General features: G+C 43.4%; 2 protein-coding genes across 10 annotated transcripts in view; one reads left to right on the forward strand and one right to left on the reverse strand.

Annotated features, from left to right (window-relative positions):
- The window catches only part of LOC110522557 (RNA-binding protein 25), a 28070-nt gene extending 26312 nt beyond the window's left edge, over positions 1–1758 (reverse strand). Inside the window, exon 1 of one of the 4 annotated variants that reach the window (XM_036976184.2) lies at positions 1282–1758. The gene's annotated coding sequence lies outside the window, so the exon portion shown is untranslated. The remainder of the gene's footprint in view (positions 1–1281) is intronic. The other 3 variants (XM_036976182.2, XM_036976185.2, XM_036976183.2) reach the window with 3 other exon arrangements.
- Positions 1759–2878: 1120 nt separating this feature from the next.
- Positions 2879–20186, forward strand: LOC110522558 (breast cancer metastasis-suppressor 1-like protein). Of its 6 annotated transcripts, XM_090233204.1 has the most exons (12): positions 5484–5555; positions 5685–5845; positions 6088–6178; positions 6327–6454; positions 8916–8995; positions 9358–9454; positions 10915–10964; positions 12752–12841; positions 13425–13489; positions 13576–13615; positions 18337–18463; positions 18704–20186. In XM_090233204.1, the coding sequence occupies exons 2-10, from the start codon at positions 5755–5757 to the stop codon at positions 13583–13585; spliced, it is 702 nt and encodes a 233-aa protein (XP_090089330.1). In that variant the 5' UTR covers positions 5484–5555; positions 5685–5754; the 3' UTR covers positions 13586–13615; positions 18337–18463; positions 18704–20186. The 6 variants fall into 6 exon arrangements, with proteins under 6 accessions (XP_036832084.1, XP_036832085.1, XP_090089330.1 ...); XM_036976189.2 differs by having other exon boundaries at positions 2879–5845; XM_090233205.1 differs by lacking the exon at positions 18337–18463.
- The last annotated feature ends 1179 nt before the right edge of the window (positions 20187–21365 follow it).

Consider the following 21365-nt stretch of genomic DNA (forward strand, 5'->3'; position numbering starts at 1 on the left):
TGAACATTCTTTTTACTTTCAGGATGGGGGAAATGCAATCTATCTGGCTATTAATTTCAGTGCAGTTGCTTTCTTACGCATAACCTATAGGCTAAACGGAACCGAAAATATCCCCGCCTATTGTGATCACGTAATGACAAATCCTGAACATTTTGGCTTTATTGATCCTTGATTAAGCCTACAGAGTTGATACACAATGAAGGCCTAGATTGATCCTTGATTAAGCCTACAGATTTGATACACACGAAGGCCTAGATTTATCCTTGATTAAGCCTACAGATTTGATACACAATATCTTGAGATAAACTACAACTCCCTACTACTGATTTAACAGGCCAATACTCAGTTATTGCAGAAAACGTGGTAATCAACTACAATGACCATAATCCATTGCGTGCCTACTTGTCCAGTCTGTTTCTTTTACGCCTGTTATGCTAGGTTAGTGTGGGGCAGACACAGAGGAGAGAGATAGAAGTTGCTTGTCAAGGCATCACTACCTGAAAATACATAATCTAAGTGACTGATAGTTTTGACTGCTGAATGCCAACTATGCCTTATTGACTTATAACTACTAATGATTGTCAGACAGCAGCTCTATAGAGATGAGATGGCTTGGAATTAAATAATAAAGTCATCAAATAAAACTAATGTAATATGCACAACTGAAATATTTTATTAAAGTAACGTTAATGTTAATAAATTGTAGTTAAGTGAACCAGTAAGGGACAGTCATTGAACTTTAATTGTTTTATTATGTGTTGCTACAGCATTCAACCCACGTAATGTAGTGCATTTAATGTTTAATGATTTTTTTTAAACCAGTGAATATTGTTTTATAATCGAACCGAACTCAAAAAGCACTACTCGCTAAGCACTATTGGCTGTATAATGTCAGCTGACAACTATTCATATCTAAAATTCCAACCGTGTCGTGTGTGTGTGTGGTTGAAAAGCCAGGCCTGGTACTAGCCATCTGGCTAACTACATATGAAAGACAAAACACCTTCACGTTGGCATTGGTTATATTGTCGTTAGGGTCAGCTATAGCCAACCTACCCTAATTATTCTCGCTAGCTAGGCAAGTAATATTAGAGGGTTTTGCCCTCCACAACAGAACAAGTCTGACAAGGTTAGCTGCGGCTGTTGTAGTTAGCGGATACGCTGGCTAACTACCGGGAAACCATTCGCAATGTTTGAGTTAGGTAGCTAGCTAGCTACCTACCGTTGATAAAACTCAGACAATATGGTGAAAAAGTAACTACTGAATCAGATTTTACGTACCCCAACACGTCGGTTTATCGATTATTGAGGGCGACTCTTCACTTCTGTGTAGCTACCTCCGGTCAGATGCATCGAGGTATGGCTAGCTAACTGCGATACAGAAAAATCCGCAAAAAGGCAGCTCACGCAGCAGTCACTAGTTACCACAGCCACAAAGTATTAAACCCCGCCCATTTTTACAATGCATCTTCTTGTTCGGTGGAGTTTTTCGGAGATTGTTGTTCAACGTTATGGAGTTTTTATTTTATTTTTATTTTTACAATGTATCTTCTTAAAATGTGATTTTAGACCTAACCTTAACCACATTGTTAACCTTAAATTAAGACCAAAAAGCAAATGTTTGTTTCCAACTTTGTGGCTGTGCTATCTAGTGGAAACAACAACAGAGATGTACATTTTTAGCAAAGGAATATTAGATTTGTCGATTCGGAAGCCATGTTTTCAACGTCCTGTTCACAGATATTTCACCGGATGAATACATTTGAAGCACCCTCTTGGCGTTTCCACTCACAAGCAAATGTGGTAGCGAGAGGAAGCCCAGTGGCCGGCATTGGGATAAAATTGAGCGAGATTAATTTTGGCCGACATTCGGACAATTTTCTCATCGATGAGAAACCATTTGATCTCAAAACATTTGATCTCAATACAGTTTTCTGTTCTCAAAACTATAATGTGTTATGAACAGAGTGAACTAGGTTTTGTAGACTTTGCCCTTTGCTCAACGTTTTTTTTTTTTTTTATCGCGTTGTTTAGGAGTGCAAAGGCGAATTTAGTTATTGCACGTCATGCTTAATTTGTTTACGGACAAGTGTTGGAGTAACTACTGGATGAGAAATGGTTTATGAGTCTTAATGACGGCTGGGGAACCAGGATTGACCCAGTAACTGGAAATGAATCTGCTCTGGATTTGACTTTGATCTCAAATTCAATGGCAGGTAGATGTAGTTGGGAGGTTTTGGAAGAATCTACAGTGGGTAGTGATCACGATCCTATCATGGGGGAGGAATAATCAGTAGGAGTTGAGTGAACAGGAGCTGTCTCAGGTAGATCTTAATTTAGATATAGAAACAGTAGCAATAGTAGGGACCTCAAGGCAGGTGATTCCTATGGGTACATGGGGGAGAAAGAGTAACGCAGTCCCCTGGTGGAGTGAAGGGTGTAGAGAAGCAGTGAAGACTAGAAACAGCGCTTTCAGAATGTTGATAAGGTCCCATAATTACCAGCACCTGATTCAGTATAAACAAGCACAAGCAGTAGTAAGGAGGATCATTAGGACAGCTAGGAGGAGTATTGGCACTGGTTCTGTGGAAACATAGGCAGGACCACTCCTGTGGGAGAGGTATGGGGGATGATTAAAAGGATGAGTGGGGTAAGAAGAGATTGGGATCTCCCTGTGCTGAAAAGTGGGGGGATTGTTGCAGTGAGAGATGTGGAGAAGGCAGAGATGTCAGCCCAGGTATTTGTGAAGGTGCACAGCTCTAATAATCTGACAGAAGAGGGGCAGCTTGGGGAAGAGAGAGGGTCAGAGGAGAACATCTGGGGTTCCTGGATCAGAAAGAGATGGTGGGGGAGAGAGAGGGTCAGAGGAGAACATCCGGCCATGACATATTGGGTAAATCTTAAAAGACATAAGGTCACACATCTGAAAAAAAGGTGCTCCTAGAGTGTTGGGAACATGGACAAAATCTGAATACAAGCTTTGGGTGGATAGGCAATTGCATGGCGAGAGAGATGGGGTTGTTTGGGAGGGAGTTTAGTCCCTCTGTGCTTCTTCCTGCTGTCCCACCTTGGGTTTTACCTCAACCACTGATAGATCTATGGTTGCTTGAGAGGGTAAGGGATGTTGAGGAAGGAGTAGATTAAGTTGTAAGTGAACATTTAATAACACAATACTATGCTCTCTTTAATAAATTCACAGATGGATCTAAGGACCCCAAAACAGGGAGGGCAGGAGCAGATTTTAGTGTTCCTGAGTTTAAGGTGGCATCTGTTTACCCAATGGAGTTGTTGCCCATACTATTGGCTGCAGTGTGTGTGGAGGAGGTGAGGCCAGACAGGGTAGTCATCTGCTCTGACTCCTGTGCAGCACTGATGAACTTAAATTCATTTCTGTCTCAGAGCAGACAGGATCTATTGTATGAGGTTTTGCAGTGCTTGTATAGGGTGAAACAGATGGGGATATTTGTGATGTTCCTCTGGGTACCAGCTCATGTGGGAGTAGAGGGGAATGAGGAAGTGGATATTATTGCCAAGCAGGCTCTTAAACATCCTAATGTTGAGACGGAATTGTCCATCAGTAAAACAGAAGCCAAGGAATTAATAAGAACAGTGGTTAAAAATAAGTGGCAAGAGTTGTGGAACAGGGAGAGTAAAGGAACACTATCGCCCCATAGCACTCACCTCTGTCATCACAAAGTGCTTTGAGAGACCAGCCAAGGATCATATTATCTGTTACCTGCCACCTTAGACACACTTCAATTTGCTTAACGCCCCAATAGATCCACAGACGATGCAAACGCCATCGCTCTGCACACTGCTCTATCCCATCTGGACAAGAGGATGCTATGTAAAAATGCTGTTTATTGACTATAGCTCAGCATTCAACACCATAGTACCCTCCAAGCTCATCATTAAGCTTGAGGCCCTGGGTCTGAACCCCGCCCGGTGCAACTGGGTCCTGGACTTCCTGACAGGAATCCCCCAGGTGGTGAAGGTCGGAAACATCATCTTCACTCCGCTGATCCTCAACACTGGGGCCCCACAAGGGTGCGTGCTTAGCCCCCTCCTATACTCCCTGTTCACCCATGACTGAGTGGCCAAGCATGCCTCCAACTCAATCATCAAGTTTGCAGACGACACAACAATGTGGTGAAGAAGGAGCAACAGAGCCTCTTCAACTTCAAGAGGCTGAAGAAATGTGGCTTGTCACCTAAAACCCTCACAATCTTATGCACAATTGAAAGCATCCTGTCGGGTGTATCACCGCCTGGTACGGCAACTGCACCGAAAGGGTCTCCAGAGGGTGGTGCGGTCTGCCCAACGCATTACCGGGGGCAAACTACCTGCCCTCCAGGACACCTAGAGCACCCGATGTCACAGGAAGGCCAAAAAGATCATCAAGGACATCAACCACCAGAGTCACTGCCTGTTTACCCCACTATAATCCAGAAAGCTTTGGTCACTACAGGTGCATCAAAGCTGGGACAGAGAGACTGAAAAACAGCTTCTATCTCAAGGCCATCAGACTGTTAAACAGCCATCACTAGCACATTAGAGGCTGCTGCCTGTAGGCATAGACTAGAAATCGCTTGCCACTTTAAGGAATGGAACATTAGTCACTTTAGTAATGTTTACATATCTGGCATTACTCATCTCATATGTATATACGGTATTCTGTACTATTCTACAGTATCTTAGTCACTTAATAATGTTTACGTATCTTGCATTTCTCATCTCATATGTATATACTGTATTCTATACTATTCTATGGTATCTCATTCACTTAATAATGTTTACATATCTTGCATCACACATATATACTGTATTCTACACTATTCTACTGTATCTTAGTCCGTTCCGCTCTGACACCGCTCATCCCTATGTATATAGTCTTAATTAATTCCTACTAAGATTTATGTGTATTGGGTATATGCTGTGTAATTTCTTTCAGATATGACTTGTTAGATATTACTGCACTGTCGGAACTAGAAGCACAAGCATTTCGCTACACCCGCAATAACATCTGCTAATCATGTGTATGTGACCAATTAAAATTTGATTTGATTTATTTTGACACCTGTATAAGATCAAGGAAAAGGTGGGGGCAGGTTGGTCCTCAGGCCGCTAGAGAAGGGAGGTAAAGTGTAGTCACAAGGCTGAGACTGTTACACACAAGTACATTGAACGTGGCGGGGAAACATCCGGCTGGGAGGTGTGATCATTGTCAGGAGGTGATGGAGACAGTGGATGTTCTATTTCAGTGCCAGAAATATGTGAGAGAAAGGGAGCGATTGTTATTAGATTTGGGACTGAAGAGCCAGGATTAAGTGAACTGCTGGGACATCTTCAGGGGATGTCGTTTTTAATTATGTATTTCGTTTAGTTTGGGAGACGAGATTATTGGGTAGAATAAAACCTTCACTGTCTCTGGTCCACAATCCAGACCGGTTGGTGGCGGTAATGCACCTTAAAGTTGGTTGCCAACCGCCATATAAAATCCACAGAAGAAGACCAATTTCTTCCCATTAGAAACGACAGGCTGTGGTCTATTTTGGGTTAGTTATTTAAAAAATCGTTGTCCAGTTTCCGCTCTGTTTTAGCTATTTAGCTAACTAACGATCTAGTTAGTTGTTTAGCCGTCTTTGTTTATATTGATAAAACACTCTTATTTTGACACAATTTAGGTCGCCAACCTATCGTCAGTAATTTAATAAGTGCAAGCTCGCGAAAAGAAAGAAAGCAACCACGAAGAATATGGAGGTTGATTTCCCAGAGCAAGACGCTAGTAGCACGGACGAAGAAGACATCGTCAGCTCTTCTGTATCTGAAGATGGAGACAGCTCGGGTAAGGAATACAGTAAATGTAGCTAACTAGATTTAACTAGGCCAAATGCAGCTTGCTGTTATGCAGTTTCAAAATGTTTCACGTGTGTGTTAGTACAGTATGCATGGCGAGTTTGGTTATGGTCTCCTATATGACTAAAGTGATGCTGCGTGGCCATGTTGCTATAGTTGCTAGCTAGCTACTTCTACTTTGTTTACTGTGTTGGAGTTGTCTGACAGTTGACATGTTTATTTTGCCAACAGAGATGAACGACGAGGACTGCGAGAGGAGACGAGTGGAATGCATGGACGAGATGACTACCCTGGAGAAGCAATTCGGCGACTTGAAAGAACAGTAAATAAAATTGGCTACTTCGCAAATTGATTGTCTTACCAGATTGATTGATTTCTGATCCATGTTTACGTGCATGTTTAAGCCAAGTCAACTAGCTACTGATGATGCTGCTATATTGACTCACCCCTGTCTATCCCGTTATGACTAGGCTGTACAAGGAGAGGCTCTGTCAGGTGGATATAAAGCTACAGGAGGTCATAGCAGCCTGTGCCCAAGAGTATCTGGAACCACTGGCCAACCTACAGGAGAATATGCAGATCAGAACTAAAGTGGGCGGTGAGTTTCCATGTCACTTTGCCTACACTAGATTGGATACTAACGTCCCACATTGCATTTTAACTTTAGTTGTGACAGGCGGCTGATGTCAACGTCAGAAAGATCAGTGGTTTTCAAACATTTTAGTTGTGTGTTCCTTAGATGACCTACCTACTGGGTTCCTGGGTAGGCTACCTCCAAATATAACTAACAGACATTTGTTTATATACGTTGTCTATAGTCTCAGAAGGCTGGATCTATCATCGGCACCCACCAGGACAATCTAGAGCCCATCCTGGATAAGCGGATCCTTAGAAAAATGAGGTGCATAGAAGCCAGCACCAGTCACCCCCTCCACAGTACCTGGAGCATTACAGTGCTATGGCCAAGACTAGACACCCCCTCCACAGTACCTGGAGCATCACAGTGACATGGCCAACACTAGCCACCCCCTCCACAGTACCTGGAGCATCACGGTGCTATGGCCAACACTAGACACCCCCTTCACAGTACCTGCCTGGAGCATCATAGTGCTATGGCCAAGACTAGCCACCCCCTCCACAGTACCTGGAGCATCACAGTGCTATGGCCAACACTAGATACCCCCTTCACAGTACCTGCCTGGAGCATCATAGTGCTATGGCCAAGACTAGACACCCCATCCACAGTACCTGGAGCATCACAGTGCTATGGCCAACACTAGACACCCCCTCCACAGTACCTGGAGCATCACAGCGCTATGGCCAACACTAGCCACCCCTCCACAGTACCTGGAGCATCACAGTGCTATGGCCAACTCTAGCCACCACCTCCACAGTACCTGGAGCATCACAGTGTTATGGCCAACACTAGCCACCCCTCCACAGTACCTGGAGCATCACAGTGCTATGGCCAACACTAGCCACTCCCTTCACAGTACCTGGAGCATCACAGTGCTATGGCCAACACTAGCCACCCCCTCCACAGTACCTGCCTGGAGCATCCCAGTGCTATGGCCAACACTAGCCACCCCCTCCACAGTACCTGGAGCATCACAGTGCTATGGCCAACACTAGCCACCCCCTCCACAGTACCTGCCTGGAGCATCCCAGTGCTATGGCCAACACTAGACACCCCCTCCACAGTACCTGGAGCATCACAGCGCTATGGCCAACACTAGCCACCCCTCCACAGTACCTGGAGCATCACAGTGCTATGGCCAACTCTAGCCACCACCTCCACAGTACCTGGAGCATCACAGTGTTATGGCCAACACTAGCCACCCCCTCCACAGTACCTGGAGCATCACAGTGCTATGGCCAACACTAGACACCCCCTTCACAGTACCTGGAGCATCACAGTGCTATGGCCAACACTAGCCACCCCCTCCACAGTACCTGGAGCATCACAGTGCTATGGCCAACACTAGCCACCCCCTCCACAGTACCTGGAGCATCACAGTGCTATGGCCAACACTAGCCACTCCCTTCACAGTACCTGGAGCATCACAGTGCTATGGCCAACACTAGCCACCCCCTCCACAGTACCTGCCTGGAGCATCCCAGTGCTATGGCCAACACTAGCCACCCCCTCCACAGTACCTGGAGCATCACAGTGCTATGGCCAACACTAGCCACCCCCTCCACAGTACCTGCCTGGAGCATCCCAGTGCTATGGCCAACACTAGCCACCCCCTCCACAGTACCTGGAGCATCACAGTGCTATGGCCAACACTAGCCACCCCCTCCACAGTACCTGGAGCATCACAGTGCTATGGCCAACACTAGCCACCCCTCCACAGTACCTGGAGCATCACAGTGCTATGGCCAACACTAGCCACCCCCTCCACAGTACCTGGAGCATCACAGTGCTATGGCCAACACTAGCCACTCCCTTCACAGTACCTGGAGCATCACAGTGCTATGGCCAACACTAGCCACCCCCTCCACAGTACCTGCCTGGAGCATCCCAGTGCTATGGCCAACACTAGCCACCCCCTCCACAGTACCTGGAGCATCACAGTGCTATGGCCAACACTAGCCACCCCCTCCACAGTACCTGCCTGGAGCATCCCAGTGCTATGGCCAACACTAGCCACCCCCTCCACAGTACCTGGAGCATCACAGTGCTATGGCCAACACTAGCCACCCCCTCCACAGTACCTGGAGCATCACAGTGCTATGGCAGACATATTTATTTTAGCCAGGTCTAAAGCATAATGTTTCCGCTGATCCTTTTTAACACAAACACTTTTTATATTCATTGATGTGATGCTTGGAATGCCTGTGTGTCCTTGTTGTGTTTTAATGGTGTATTTATTGGTAATGTCTGTGTTGGCTGGTGCAATAATATGTCCCCCCTGTGAAATTAATAAAGTACTATAGTATCTTATATCCAATGTACTGTTACACTGTAGATATATGGCTCTGTTCTCAGTGACGTCCAACCTTTCGAAGGGTGCCACGACTAAAGAGATGTTTTCCTTGTCCTGTATCTTCTCTAGGGATCTACCAAGAGCTGTGTCTGGAGTCTGTGAAGAACAAGTACGACTGTGAGATCCAGGCTGCCTGCCAACACTGGGAGGTCGGGTCAATTCAATACGATACAACTTTATTGATCCCCAAGGGCCAATTGTTGGGCCAGTGAATAATGTGACAGTGATCAAACATGGAATTGAAATCATTGTCTCTGGCCCTGTCTGAGGTTTCGGGTTGTGGAAAGCAGTTGGTTTGAATCCTTGCTTTCCCTTGTCTAGTCACATACAGGTCACCAATATGGCTACCTCAAGGAATGAAGGTTGCATGGCAAACTACTGGACAATAACGTAGAATGCTTTGCAGTAATGTAATCAGCAAAGGTGCATTTTTGTATGTATTGGACCAGGGTCTCTCGCCATTGTTTTGGTAGTACTACAGTACTCATCCATGTTCTGTGTTTCCTCCCAGAGCGAGAAGCTGTTGCTGTTTGACACAGTGCACAGTGACTTAGAGGAGAAGATCAGACGCCTGGAGGAGGACCGACACAGTATCGACATCACCTCAGGTACAGGAGGCTATAGCCCCGGGCTATATGCAATACTCTGATCCTGTTAACTACATATAGAGGACGATGAGGAAGGGCTATTACTGTACAGTCGATATTAGTTGGAAATTACTTTAAAGCCTGTTAATCTAAGTAAATGCTATTACTGACACACCTGATTGAACTAAATTAAGGGCATTGAGGGTAGGTGATGTGTTGAATTAGGTGTTTAAATGCAGGGCTGGAGAGAGAGAGATCCTGCATACCCTACAATCTCAGGTATACCAGCTCGGATTGAAAGTGCCTTCACAAAGTATTCATACCCCTTGACTTATTCCACGTTTTGATGTGAATACTTATGAAATGCACATTGTTATATTTGGTAACACTTGCTTATTTTCCCTCGACTCCAACCACATTTGATTATCATTGAACTGATGAGGGTGGAGCTATGTCTACATAAGGGTGCAAATTCGAGACACACACACAAGCTCTGACGAAGGCCTTGTGGTCGATACGTAAAGCTCTGACGAAGGCCTTGTGGTCGATACGTAAAGCTCTGACGAAGGCCTTGTGGTCGATACGTAAAGCTCTGACGAAGGCCTTGTGGTCGATACGTAAAGCTCTGACGAAGGCCTTGTGGTCGATACGTAAAGCTCTGACGAAGGCCTTGTGGTCGATACGTAAAGCTCTGACGAAGGCCTTGTGGTCGATACGTAAAGCTCTGACGAAGGCCTTGTGGTCGATACGTAAAGCTCTGACGAAGGCCTTGTGGTCGATACGTAAAGCTCTGACGAAGGCCTTGTGGTCGATACGTAAAGCTCTGACGAAGGCCTTGAGGTCGATACGTAAAGCTCTGACGAAGGCCTTGAGGTCGATACGTAAAGCTCTGACGAAGGCCTTGTGGTCGATACGTAAAGCTCTGACGAAGGCCTTGAGGTCGATACGTAAAGCTCTGACGAAGGCCTTGTGGTCGATACGTAAAGCTCTGACGAAGGCCTTGAGGTCGATACGTAAAGCTCTGACGAAGGCCTTGTGGTCGATACGTAAAGCTCTGACGAAGGCCTTGTGGTCGATACGTAAAGCTCTGACGAAGGCCTTGTGGTCGATACGTAAAGCTCTGACGAAGGCCTTGTGGTCGATACGTAAAGCTCTGACGAAGGCCTTGTGGTCGATACGTAAAGCTCTGACGAAGGCCTTGTGGTCGATACGTAAAGCTCTGACGAAGGCCTTGTGGTCGATATGTAAAGCTTATTAAAGAGCAGTGATGCTATCAAGAGCACTGGGTTTCTTTTCTCATCTTGTTTGACTGGATTCAAAATGTATTCAATTGATATATTTTTTCTCTCACCCATCTACAAATGGTATCCCATAATGACAAAGTGAATTATGGGATACCATTTTTTTTTTTTTTTTTGCAAATTACTTAAATTAAGTACAGAAATATCTAATTTACAATAGTATTCACACCCCTTTTTCAGTACTTTGTAGAAGCACCTTTGGCAGTGATTACAGCTGTGAGTCTTTCTGGGTAAGTCACTCAGAGCTTTTCTCTCTTGGATTGTGCAACATTTGCCCAATTATTATTTTCGAAATTCTTCAACCTCTGTTAAATTGGTTGTTGATCATTGTCAGACAACCATTTTCAGATCTTGCCATAGATTTTCAAGCAGATTTAAGTCAAAACTAACGTGGCAACTCAGGAACATTCACGGTCTTCTTGGTAAGCAACTCCAGTGTAGATTTGGCCTTGTGTTTTAGGTTATTGTCCTGCTGAAAGGTGAATTCATCTCCCAGTGTCTGGTGGACAGCAGACTGAACCAGGTTTTCCTCTAGGATTTTGTCTGTGCTTAGCTCCATTCAATTTCTTTGTTTTATCCTGATAAAGACCCTGTCATTAGTGATTAATAGCATACCCATAATATGATGCAGCCACCAGTATGCTTGAAAACATAGAGAGACTCAGTAATGTGTTGTGTTGGATTTGCCCCAAACATAACACTATGTATTCAGGACAAAAAGTTATTTGCTTTGCCACATTTTTTGCAGTTTTACTTTAGTGCCTTGTTGCAAACAGCATGCATGTTTTAGAATATTTGTATTGTGTACAGGCGTCCTTTTCACTCTGTCAAGTAGGTTAGTATTGTAGCGTGACTAGAGGTGTCACTGCAGACCTGGGTTCGATTTCGGGCTGTATCACAACTGGCTGTGATCGCGAGTCCCATAGGGCGGTGCACAGTTGGCCGGGGTAGCCTGTCATTCATTGGAAATAAGAATTTGCTCTTGACTGACTTGCCTAGTTAAATAAAATAAAAATCTGTTTTAAAGTCACCATTGGGCTCATGGTGAAATCCCTGAGCATTTTCCTTCCTCTCCAGTAATTGAGTTAGGAAGGACGCCTGTGTCTTTGTAGATACTGGGTTTATCAATACAGCTACAGTGTAATTAATAACTTCACCATGCTCAAAAGGAAATTCAATGTCTACTTTTTATTTTTACCCATCTACCAATAGGGGCCATTCTTTGAAAGTCATTGGAAAACCTCCCTGATATTTGTGGTTGAATCAGGGCTTGAAATTCACTGCTCAACTGAGGGACCTTACAATTATCTGTGTGTGGGGTACAGAGATGAGGTAGTCATTAAAAAATAATGTTAAATATTATTATTGTACACAGAGTGAGTCCATGCAACTTATTATGTGACTTGTTAGGCAGATTTGTACTCCTGAACTACACCTGTCTTGCTAATAACAAAGGGGTTGAATACTTATTGCCTTAAGACATTTCAGCTTTTCATTTTTAACTGATTTGTAAAAATGTCTAAACATAATTTCACTTTGACATTATGGGGTAGTGTGTGTGTGTGTGTGTGTGGGCAAAATTCTCAATGTTTTTTTTTTCTTCCTGTTGTAACATAATGTAGAAAAAGTCAAGGGGAGGGAACACTTTCTGAAGGCACTAACTGTCTTGAGTGGCTTTGCGCTCTTCTTGCTCTGTCTCTGCGCTCTTCCTGCTCTGTCTCTGCGCTCTTCCTGCTCTGTCTTTGCGCTCTTCCTGCTCTGTCTCTGCGCTCTTCCTGCTCTGTCTCTGCGCTCTTCCTGCTCTGTCTCTGCGCTCTTCTTGCTCTGTCTCTGCGCTCTTCTTGCTCTGTCTCTGCGCTCTTCTTGCTCTGTCTCTGCGCTCTTCTTGCTCTGTCTCTGCGCTCTTCTTGCTCTGTCTCTGCGCTCTTCTTGCTCTGTCTCTGCGCTCTTCTTGCTCTGTCTCTGCGCTCTTCTTGCTCTGTCTCTGCGCTCTTCTTGCTCTGTCTCTGCATTCCAGAACTGTGGAACGATGGTTTATGTTCACGGAAGAACAAGACGAAGGATCCCTTCTGCCCTGTCAAGAAAAAGAAGCCTGTTGTTGTCTCAGATATCCTTTCTGTCTACCCGTCTTACTCTATCGAGGCTGTATTAGATACAGATAGTCTTACTCTATCGATGCTGTATTAGATACAGATACGGTCAGTCTTACTCTATCGATGCTGTATTAGATACAGATACGGTCAGTCTTACTCTATCGAGGCTGTATTAGATACAGATAGTCTTACTCTATCGATGCTGTATTAGATACAGATACGGTCAGTCTTACTCTATCGATGCTGTATTAGATACAGATACGGTCAGTCTTACTCTATCGAGGCTGTATTAGATACAGATACGGTCAGTCTTACTCTATCGATGCTGTATTAGATACAGATACGGCCAGTCTTACTCTATCGAGGCTGTATTAGATACAGATACGGCCAGTCTTACTCTATCGAGGCTGTATGAGATACAGATACGGTCAGTCTTACTCTATCGAGGCTGTATTAGATACAGATAGTCTTACTCTATCGATGCTGTATTAGATACAGATACGGTCAGTCTTACTCTATCGATGATGTATTAGATACAGAAACGGCCAGTGCTAATATCAATAAAGAACTTGAGCTTTTTGCTTGACCCTTTCCCACGTCCATATATTGTTTACATGTTGCAAGACCTCGATGTACTTGAAGACTGGACAGCAATACGAAAGGTATTTGAGAACCAAATTTACGTCTTTGTTGTAATTTTGTTATGGTTGAAATTTAACTTTTCAATCTTGTTCTGTATGCACCACAGGCGGAGGTGACATTGGGGTCGCACAGGGTCAAGGTTGATGGTAAGAATCTCAGATTTATGTCTTTCATTTGTTACAGTATCTGGTCCCACATTATATTAAGAGCAGGGATGAAAGTAGATAAATGTACCTGTACATTACCTTCTATGTTTACATTTATGATTTTTTTTTTTGGGGGGTGGGGGCGATAGACATAGAATGACAGAATCCCCATTCAGTTAATAGGATGACAGAATCCCCATTCAGTTAATAGAATGACAGAATCCCCGTTCAGTTAATAGAATGACAGAATCCACGTTCAGTTAATAGAATGACAGAATCCCCATTCAGTTAATAGAATGACAGAATCCCCGTTCAGTTAATAGAACGACAGAATCCCCGTTCAGTTAATAGAACGACAGAATCCCCGTTCAGTTAGTAGAACGACAGAATCCACGTTCAGTTAGTAGAACGACAGAATCCCCGTTCAGTTAGTAGAACGACAGAATCCCCGTTCAGTTAGTAGAACGACAGAATCCCCGTTCAGTTAGTAGAACGACAGAATCCACGTTCAGTTAGTAGAACGACAGAATCCACGTTCAGTTAGTAGAACGACAGAATCCCCGTTCAGTTAATAGAATGACAGAATCCCCATTCAGTTAATAGAATGACAGAATCCCCATTCAGTTAATAGAATGACAGAATCCCGTTCAGTTAATAGAATGACAGAATCCACGTTCAGTTAATAGAATGACAGAATCCACGTTCAGTTAATAGAATGACAGAATCCCCATTCAGTTAATAGAATGACAGAATCCCCGTTCAGTTAATAGAACGACAGAATCCCCGTTCAGTTAATAGAACGACAGAATCCCCGTTCAGTTAGTAGAACGACAGAATCCCCGTTCAGTTAGTAGAACGACAGAATCCCCGTTCAGTTAGTAGAACGACAGAATCCCCGTTCAGTTAGTAGAACGACAGAATCCCCGTTCAGTTAGTAGAACGACAGAATCCCCGTTCAGTTAGTAGAACGACAGAATCCACGTTCAGTTAGTAGAACGACAGAATCCACGTTCAGTTAGTAGAACGACAGAATCCACGTTCAGTTAGTAGAACGACAGAATCCACGTTCAGTTAGTAGAACGACAGAATCCACGTTCAGTTAGTAGAACGACAGAATCCACGTTCAGTTAGTAGAACGACAGAATCCACGTTCAGTTAGTAGAACGACAGAATCCACGTTCAGTTAGTAGAACGACAGAATCCACGTTCAGTTAGTAGAACGACAGAATCCACGTTCAGTTAGTAGAACGACAGAATCCACGTTCAGTTAGTAGAACGACAGAATCCACGTTCAGTTAGTAGAACGACAGAATCCACGTTCAGTTAATAGAACGACAGAATCCACGTTCAGTTAATAGAATGACAGAATCCACGTTCAGTTAATAGAATGACAGAATCCACGTTCAGTTAATAGAATGACAGAATCCACGTTCAGTTAATAGAATGACAGAATCCACGTTCAGTTAATAGAATGACAGAATCCACGTTCAGTTAGTAGAATGACAGAATCCACGTTCAGTTAGTAGAATGACAGAATCCACGTTCAGTTAGTAGAATGACAGAATCCACGTTCAGTTAATAGAATGACAGAATCCACGTTCAGTTAATAGAATGACAGAATCCACGTTCAGTTAATAGAATGACAGAATCCACGTTCAGTTAATAGAATGACAGAATCCACGTTCAGTTAATAGAATGACAGAATCCACGTTCAGTTAATAGAATGACAGAATCCACGTTCAGTTAATAGAATGACAGAATCCACGTTCAGTTAATAGAATGACAGAATCCACGTTCAGTTAATAGAATGACAGAATCCACGTTCAGTTAATAGAATGACAGAATCCACGTTCAGTTAATAGAATGACAGAATCCACGTTCAGTTAATAGAATGACAGAATCCACGTTCAGTTAATAGAATGACGTGTAGCGTCCCCGTTCAGTTAATAGAATGACGTGTAGCGTCCCCGTTCAGTTAATAGAATGACTTGTAGCGTCCCCGTTCAGTTAATAGAATGACGTGTAGCGTCCCCGTTCAGTTAATAGAATGGCGTGTAGAGTCCCCGTTCAGTTAATAGAATGGCGTGTAGAATCCCCGTTCAGTTAATAGAATGGCGTGTAGAATCCCCGTTCAGTTAATAGAATGGCGTGTAGAATCCCCGTTCAGTTAATAGAATGACGTGTAGAATCCCCGTTCAGTTAATAGAATGACGTGTAGCGTCCCCGTTCAGTTAATAGAATGGCGTGTAGAATCCCCGTTCAGTTAATAGAATGGCGTGTAGAATCCCCGTTCAGTTAATAGAATGGCGTGTAGAATCCCCGTTCAGTTAATAGAATGGCGTGTAGAATCCCCGTTCAGTTAATAGAATGGCGTGTAGAATCCCCGTTCAGTTAATAGAATGGCGTGTAGAATCCCCATTCAGTTAATAGAATGGCGTGTAGAATCCCCATTCAGAAGTAAGCCTGGCTACCTGCATATATTCGTCCACTCTAAAATAATTCCCGCTTCCATATTGTGCACCCGCCATTTGATGAATGGAAAAAGTAATCTGTTAAAATATATATATGTATGTATGTATGTATGTATGTATATATGTATATATATGTATATATGTGTATATATATATATAAAAAAAAAATAAAGTCGGAAGTTTACAAACACTTTAGCCAAATATATTTAAACTCTGTTTTCCACAATTCCTGACATTTAAGCCTATCAAAAATCCCCTGTCTTAGGTCAGTTAGGATCACCACTTTTTTTTAAGAATGTGAAATGTCAGAATAATAGTAGAGTGATTTATTTTATTTTTTTTAGCTTTTATTCCTTTCATCACATTTCCAGTGGGTCAGAAGTTTACAAACACTCAATTAGTATTTGGTAGCATTGCCTTTAAATTGTTTAACTTGTGTCAAATGTTTTGGGTAGCCTTCCACAAGCTTCCCACAACAAGTTGGGTGAATCTTGTCCCATTCCTCCTGACAGAGCTGGTGTAACTGAGTCAGGTTTGTAGGCCTCCTTGCTCGCACATGCTTTTTCAGTTCTGCCCATTTCTTTAGGATTGAGGTCAGGCCACTCCAATACCTTGACTTTGTTGTCCTTAAGCCATTTTGCCACAACTTTGGAGGTATGCTTGGGGTCATTGTCCATTTGCGACCAAGCTTTAACTTCCTGACTGATGTCTTGATGTGGCTTCAATATATCCACACATTTTTCCTACCTCATGATGCCATCTATTTTATGAAGTGCACCAGTCCTTCCTGCAGCAAAGCACCCCCACAACATGATGCTGCCACCCCCGTGCTTCACAGTTGGGATCGTGTTCTTCGGCATCTCTAGGAGACAGAACGCGTCTCCTTCCTGAGCGGTATGATGGTTGCGTGGTCCCATGGTGTTTATACTTGCGTACTGTTTGTACAGATGAACGTGGTACCTTCAAGCATTTGGAAATTGCTCCCAAGGATGAACCAGACTTGTGGAGGTCTACAATTATTTTTCTGAGGTTGGCTGATTTATTTAATTTTTCCCATGATGTCAAGCAAAGAGGCACTGAGTTTGAAACTAGGCCTTGAAATACATCCACAGGTACACCTCCAGTGACTCAAATGATGTCAATTAGCCCATCAGAAGCTTCTAAAGCAATGACATAATTTTCTGGGATTTTCCAAGCTGTTTAAAGGCACAGTCAACTTAGTGTATGTAAACTTCTGACCCACTGGAATTGTGACACAGTGAATTATAAGTGAAATAATTTGTCAATTGTTGGAAAAATGACTTGTGTCATGCACAAAGTAGATGTCCTAACCGACTTGCCAAAACTTATAGTTTGTTAATTAACAAGAAATTTGTGGATGGGGTTAAAACATTTTAATGACTCCATCCTAAGTGTATGTAAACTTCTGACTTCAACTATGTGTGTACATATATCACGTCCTGACCATAAAAAGCCTTTATTTTCTATGGTGAAGTAGGTCAGGGTGTGACTGATGGGGGTGTTCTAGTTTATTATTTCTATGTGTATTCTATGTTTTCTATTTCTTTGTTGGCCGGGTATGGTTCCCAATCAGAGGCAGCTGTCTATCGTTGTCTCTGATTGGGGATTCTACTTAGGCAGCCTTTTCCCACCTGTTGTTTGTGGGATCTTGTTCTTGTGTTGTTGTTGTTTTTGAGCCCTACAAGGCTGTACGTTCGTTTGTTTGTTACTCTTTATTGCTTTGTTGCTGGTTCACATTTAAAATAAATGATGATGAACCCAAACCACGCTGCGCTTTGGTCCACTCCTTATAACGATCGTTTTATTTATATATAGATATATAATATGAATGGTAACCTGAATTGATGGATCTACTGTCAGCGCACGTCTTGGCCACTCATGTCTGCCTTCGCAAAAATTAACTTATCATCAAAATCATTTTGGAGAGTCTTCTCCAGGTTTTAAGTCCATTTGCCAGTGTTTCGTGTAGGTGACATGCTGTAATGCTATATAATAGTGTAGCAGCCTACAGTTTCCTTGGCGTCTTTGTGTATTATTGTTCAACCGGTATGGCGTAGCCCCACTATTTATTTTGCCGGTACTCCGTCCCGGATCGTACCAGCTTAGTTTCACCCCTTATTTAAGACTTTCTGAATGTATGTATTTAGATAGTGTGGGTATATGTTAATACATAGTGTTAACAACTGTTGTACCTTCGTTATGACGTGTTTGTGCTGTGTGTGTGTGTAGTCCCTACCAAGGCGGACAGACACGATCATGTGGCGAGGTCAGAGGAGGGCAGACTGTTCTATGACAGCCAGTGGTAGTGCAGAGGACAGGCCTTGTGTATCAACAAGAAGGACCAACACACTACCAGGTGTGTGTCTTGGTGTCTGTGTAGGAAATGTATGTTTTCAAATGGTGTGTGTGTGTTTCTGTATGTATATTTGCATGTGGCGCATTTGAGCGTGGGAGCATGATCTTGTGTGGATACACTGTTGTCGTTCATACACTAGATTCAGGTGTTGTAAGTGAATTGGTGTAAAGAGGCATATAGGTGTATGTATTGTAAATTCATATATTTTATTATCCAATCCTCTTCCGTCTCTCCGCACAGCGCCATAATAACCGCCATAAACCATGACGAGGTGTGGTTCAAACAGCCTGACTGTCCAAACTCTACGTCTCTCAGCTGCAGGAAGGCAAATACACCATCAAACACTCCTAAAGTCCCTCACAGCCTGCCGTACTCTTTCACCCTGGATAACAGATGAACTCCACTGCCATAATGTCCTCTCCTTTATGTCAGTGGACTTAAGCAAGCCTGGTCCTGGAGAGCTACAGGTCAGGATGTGTAGGGTCAGTGACTGACTAATGCTCTTTGTATGTTAATATGATCTGCGAGGCCAACAAGTGTCATTCCTTCTCTAAACTGGAAACGAGAAGTGAAATTCTGGTTGTAAGGAGGAGTGGTGTTGTAGTGGGTCTTTAGTGTATTTTACCCCCCTTCTCCCTAATTACTATCTTGTTTCATCGCTGCAACTCCCTAACTGGCTCGGGAGAGGCGAAGGTGAATTCCGAAACATGACTCGCCAAGCCGCACTCCTTAACACCCGCCAGCTTAACCCGGAAGCCCGCCGCACCAATGTGTCGGAGGAAACACTGTTCAACTGGCGACCGTGGTCAGCCTGCAGTCACCTGGCCAGCCACAAGGAGTCGCTAGAGCGCGATGGGCCAAGTAAAGCAACCCCCTCCCCGCGATGCAGTGCCTTAGACCGCTGCGCCACTCGGGAGGCCCCATAGTGTGCCTTTTTTTGCCTACAGTCTTGAACTAACTCTGCTCTTCTGGCCGGTGAGAACAGGACGAGGATCAAGTCAAGGACAATTGGTTGTGACTGGATGGCTGGCTAAACCCTGGCCCTAGTGATGTTTCCTTCACTGTGAGACCCCCACCTCTTGTAGTATTCCATGTCTAGTCATCTTTCATGTCTCTGTTACTATTCTGATAAGGATACACCGCTCTCGCTTTTTCTGTCTTCCTGCCCTCCTCAAGGGGACATGATACCATTTTCACCTAACCAATGCTGTCAGATGTGTTATCAATTGACGGAAGGATGGATGTTAACTGTATTTTAGCATGGCCAAGGTCAGTAGAGATGTGTCAAAATGTCTGGTTGTTGTACAATCACGTCCATGCCATCCTAGTCTTTTGCACATTATTGGATATTGTGGGAAAGCATTTGTTTGTCTGTGTATAAAGTACCACCTGCCAACAGTTTTTTTTATTTTTTTATATCTTAAGGATTCTCAACATATTATGAATTGTGTAGATGTTACATGCTGTATATAATGGGAGCATATGCTGGGTTTTTTTCGCAGCCTATGAAGAATTCTACTTATGTCCGTCTGAGTACGACCAGACCGAATGTTTCACTGCCATCAGTTGAACAGTAGTCCTGCTGCCTTGAGGTTTTATTTGTAAAGTTGTTTTATTTACGCTCCGTCTACACTTCATTGTCATGTTATGCGGGAGGAAAATCGAAATAAAATGTCAGTCACAATTCATGTACAGCAAATAAAATATTTAATTTTGTAGTAAACATGTAATTTGCCTTAGTTTGTAAAGATTGTAGAACCTTGACGCAATCCTATAGGGGAAAAAAATGGATTTACAGCCATTGATTAAAGCGAAATAGTCTGGGTGGAATAGAAGGCCATATCATAATTCCTTTTTACGTTGTACGTCGTCAGTAAAGCTGACAGCATGTCTAGTGATAGCCAAATCAACTTGCTCAGCACAAGCCATTCCTTCCTGCTCTCTGAGTCCTAGAACAAATTATGTGAAATGATACAGCGTATTACCTCTCATTGCTTAGCAGGTTCCATAGTGGATTTAACCTGTATACACAACCCAACCCCAAATCACTAGATATAATCTATATACCTCCTTTATAGAGGCAAAACTGCCTGGCAATGCTGAACCCAAAGTCAATCACAAGGTTTAGTCCAATGCAACCCCCCCCACCACTTCATATGCTCAGCGTGGCTTTATAATGGCCAAAGTCTGCTCTGCTGTTCAACTGTTTAGCCAGGGTTTTCTGCCAGAGGGGAACTCAATAGATTAACACACTGTATTGGGATCGATGCAGGATCCACTCATATCTCAGTTATCCCCCTCTGTCCATTCTCTACCATTCCATTCTCTGTCCATTCTCTACCATTCCATTCTCTGTCCATTCCATTCTCTGTCCATTCCATTCTCTGTCCATTCTCTACCATTCTCTTCCATTCTCTACCATTCCATTCTCTACCATTCCATTCTCTGTCCATTCCATTCTCTGTCCATTCTCTACCATTCCATTCTCTGTCCATTCCATTCTCTGTCCATTCTCTACCATTCCATTCTCTACCATTCCATTCTCTACCATTCCATTCTCTGTCCATTCCACTCTGTCCATTCTCTACCATTCCATTCTCTACCATTCCATTCTCTACCATTCCATTCTCTACCATTCCATTCTCTACCATTCCATTCTCTGTCCATTCCATTCTCTGTCCATTCCATTCTCTGTCCATTCCATTCTCTGTCCATTCTCTACCATTCCCTGTCCATTCTCTACCATTCCATTCTCTAAGTCCTATACTGAGCAAAAACTAACTCCTTCATTAAGTAGCCTTCTAGGTAGAAGTTTACCTTCAGCACAGATCTAGGATCCGTTTATCCTAGCCCCAATTCTAACCTCAACCATTGAAAGGTATCCATCCCTGTATCAGTGGGT

Source organism: Oncorhynchus mykiss, chromosome 4, assembly GCF_057628025.1.
Source record: "Oncorhynchus mykiss isolate SJ-2025 chromosome 4, ASM5762802v1, whole genome shotgun sequence".
Classification (NCBI taxonomy): domain Eukaryota; kingdom Metazoa; phylum Chordata; class Actinopteri; order Salmoniformes; family Salmonidae; genus Oncorhynchus; species Oncorhynchus mykiss.

Coding starts and splice junctions, on each gene's coding strand:
- LOC110522558 (XM_090233203.1), top strand. CDS start 5,755: ATGGAGGTTGATTTCCCAGAGCAAGACGCTAGTAGCACGGACGAAGAA. Junction 8,996..9,357: donor CTGCCTGCCAACACTGGGAG/GTCGGGTCAATT, acceptor GTTTCCTCCCAG/AGCGAGAAGCTGTTGCTGTT. Junction 12,842..13,424: donor GAAGCCTGTTGTTGTCTCAG/ATATCCTTTCTG, acceptor ACCCTTTCCCAC/GTCCATATATTGTTTACATG.